We start from the raw sequence: 4,024 nt of genomic DNA on the forward strand, positions 1-4,024 counted from the left end.
TTGTAATACTTTTAATATAAATTCTAGACTTGTTTACGTACATCCAGACGAATTGTCCTATTTTGACGGGTACCCGGGTACACATTTTTCGAGCCAGTTACACCCCAACCCGACCCGTAACCGGGTACTCGGGTACTCGTATATACGTAACAGCCCTAGTTTTAATACATACTATATATTTGCGACTCTGAACCTTCTTGTTATGCCTATGGCCAACATTTGTCAGTTACCGCCCCTGAGCGTGGAGTTAGATGGCGCTCTAGTTGTTGCGGTCCAAGTCGACTTCCGGTTTATATTGTTAGATGGCTAATGATACCTACATTTTACATTACGTCCCGTATATTTTCACGCGATCAATATGCCAAAGACGTGTTGCTGTGTGCCCTGCTGTAGCGAGAGGGGAGGACATGTTTTTCCCAAGGAAAAGACATTAAGGAATGCCTGGATATCGGCTATAAAAAGAAATGCTGTCGAAAGAAAGTTTGCGAAGTGGGTGCCAACAAAATGCAGCGTCGTATGTAGTGGTCACTTCACAGATGCCGATTATAAATCGGAAACCACGTATGGTAAGCCATGGTTGGCATTGTTACTATTTTATTCTGTTTTCTATGACAAGTTAAAGGTTATTTGATACGGAGTTGATTTACAAGGCCTAGACAACGTGCGCAGTACAGTACATGTGTGTTATCTTTGAAGGGTTATCCTATATGCTAGCTACTGTAGCAGAAACGATGTTTACACAGGTGCTTTAAGTTCTAAATCTATATACTACAGTATTTAAAAAAATATCATATTAATTACTATAAGTAATTATCATGATATTAAAAAATATTAATAAATTATGAATACATAATAATGTATTTACAATACAATAATTACAATATTAGAATATACAGTAATTACAATAGGAACTTCCATGCACCTGTGTTATGATTGACTTCAATCAGATATGCAAATATATTTTGCTGCTACAACAGTAGCTTATTAATAACCATGTGTGCCCTGTCCTGTTCGGATTTGAAATTAATTTCATATAAAGATATGTTGTTTAATACGTTTATGAAATAGACATTTTCATGTCGTGGATACGAGCCATGATAAACAACGGGTTTGACAGTGTAAAAGTGACCCTTCAATGTTTCAAAAACAGAACTTGAGATGCACAAACACACATTAATCACTACATATGCAGATTATGCACATTTTTCGGTTCATTTACAATATTTAATAAAAATCTATGATAGAACTTGAAGCTCTAGAGTAATGAAGTAACACTGATTTCAACGGTTACAAATGTACTGACTAAAAATGTTTGTTTCTTTCAAATTAATGTTTTGGTCATTGTTTTTTTTTTTTTTTTTTTTTATATTTTTATTTATTTATTTTCATGTTGATGATGCCGAGTGTTGAAGCAGCATTCATGTTTGGGTCATTTCAAAATGAGCTATATATATTAGCCAAGTTTTTTAATAATATTGCTTGGATATATATATAGGTATTTTGTTTGACTTATCGTGCAACATTTGAAATGTCCAAGGATGGATTGTAATCAACTTCTATGATGATACCACTCTCAGTAAGTATATGATCTGTACTTTGAAGGTAATGCATCATTTATGGATATTTACACGACCTTTAGGTCCATGTTGGCTAAATACCAGATGGTTGTATTGCATTTTATCTCTTATATATATCTTGTATCTAATTAAAAATGAAATAATGTAAACCGAATATTATTGGTCACACACAGCATATATGTATGGTGTACATACACAATACATGTAGAGTACACAAAGTTAAAGTGATACATACGCTATATGTATCGTAACTCGTCAATTTTTTTATGAATATTCAATTTTTTTATGAATGATCTGTTGATTTTTCTTCTGAACTATTGAAAAGTGCAAGATTTAATGAAATATGCTGTAGAACTCATTAAAACCCAAATATGTAAAGCATGTTATAAAATATTAGTAACAGTTACACTGCAAATGTAAAATCTTTTGATTCTGATGTTCTATGTATGTTTACATGTAAGACATGTCAAAGAAATCTCTTACAATTGCTGATAATATGTCTGAAAATGATTTTGAAATTGTGCAATGAGTAGACAAGTTTTTTGCTTCTCAGATTAATTGTGTACATGTGTCTTCATTATTTTACTGCAAAATGAATGTTAATATGGTATTCGATGCCATGAACATATTATTAAAAAATAATTTCTTGATTGGTTGTTTAATATAAAAATTTCTGCTTAAAACCTAATTTAAAAAAATAAAATGTAGCTTTTATTTATGGATGGAATAATTCAATCTCATAAATACACACAATCTTGATGGTTTCTTTAATTTTTGCCAATTCTGGATATATGCAAGTTAACTGTCACATTTAGAGTCTCTATATTCTTATTTTAGGTACTTCACCTTTACGCAAGCAACTGAGAGATGGAGCAGTGCCGAGTGTATTTAAGTGGACACCAGTCAAATCATCGGAGTATGCTGATGCTCGTGCGAAGAGATTATGTGTAAGACGTAGTAAACAGGACGAGGTAAAAAGAGAACACTTAGATCAGTACAGCAAACCAGATGCAGAACCAACTGATATCTGTCCTACAGCTGCAGAGGAGCTATACTTTGAAACAGACCCTTCAAGTGACTTAAATGTTGCATATGAAGAATGTGTGAACGATGAATCTATATCTGTAACTACATCTCAAGAAGATGTCACTGTTACAACATGTATGTCAAATGTTCATACACAAACTCCACATCTTCCTATACTTAGTGTTGATCAATTTGTAAAAGATGATGCTGGTATTTTGTTTTATACAGGGCTCTCTACATATACAGATTTTAAAACTGTGTTAGCATGTCTTGGGGATTGTGTTAATCACCTGAATTACTTGTACAATCATGTAGAAAATGTTTCTATTGAAAATCAACTTTTTTTAACTTTAATTAAGTTAAGACGAAATAAGACCAATTTTGAACTCAGTCGACTATTTAACATTTCTGAGACATCTGTAGCTAATATTTGGATTACATGGGTTAATTTTATGTATAGACAATGGCAAGAGATACAGTGGTGGCCAGAGAGAGATATTGTTCGATATTTTTGTCCTACTGATTTTCGATCTAAATTTCCTACTACAAGAGTTATTGTTGATGGAACAGAGTGCCCTGTGAAGAAACCCCGACCACCTGTAGCACAGCAGTCTACTTATTCCACATATAAGAACAGGAACACAATCAAAGTGTTGGTAGGGACAACTCCTGGTGGGTTAGTCTCTTACATATCTCCTGCCTATGGAGGGTCGGTCAGCGATCGTCAGATTGTTGAAAGGAGCAATCTGACCCGCATTTGTGACCCGGGAGATTCTATAATGGCAGACAAGGGGTTCAATGTTCAAGATTTGTTTGCTGTTAGAGACGTAGCCATCAACATTCCCACTTTCTTTCGAAAGAAAAACAGGATGACTGGCAAAGTTGTGCTCAGAGACAGAAAAATCTCTAGTAAACGTGTACATGTTGAACGAATCATTGGACTAGCCAAGACTTTCAAAATACTAGCAGCCCCTATGAACAATACACAGACAAAGCTTTCAAGTGAAATTACGTTTGTTTGCTTTATGCTCTGTAACTTCAGCCAATGTCAATTTAAGGATATAACCATGTTTACAGCCAATGTCATTTAAGAATATAACCATGTATACAGCCAATGTCATTTAAGGATATAACCATGTTTACAGCCAATGTCATTTAAGGATATTACCCTGTTTCAGCCAATGTCATTTAAGGATCTTGTTTACAGCTAATGTCATTTAAGGATATAACTCTGTTTACAGCCAATGTCATTTAAGGATATGGATTCATGGTTTTTTACAGGTAGCCAATAGGAGCAGAAATAAACACCACAAAACCTCCTATGTTCATTAATTACCTGATAGCTGTTACATGTTGGTATTTAACTCAATTGTGTCGGTGTGTCCACACATTACAAACTTAAGAATGTGTATATGTTATTT

The 4,024-nt window shown here is 33.9% G+C and overlaps 1 protein-coding gene across 1 annotated transcript; it reads left to right on the forward strand.

The window, feature by feature from the left end:
• The first annotated feature begins 358 nt into the window (after positions 1-358).
• On the forward strand, positions 359-3,694 carry LOC138334593 (uncharacterized). The gene is made up of 2 exons (XM_069283241.1): positions 359-566; positions 2,415-3,694. The coding sequence occupies exons 1-2, from the start codon at positions 359-361 to the stop codon at positions 3,692-3,694; spliced, it is 1,488 nt and encodes a 495-aa protein (XP_069139342.1).
• The last annotated feature ends 330 nt before the right edge of the window (positions 3,695-4,024 follow it).

The sequence above is a fragment of the Argopecten irradians genome, chromosome 11 (assembly GCF_041381155.1).
Source record: "Argopecten irradians isolate NY chromosome 11, Ai_NY, whole genome shotgun sequence".
Lineage (NCBI taxonomy): Eukaryota > Metazoa > Mollusca > Bivalvia > Pectinida > Pectinidae > Argopecten > Argopecten irradians.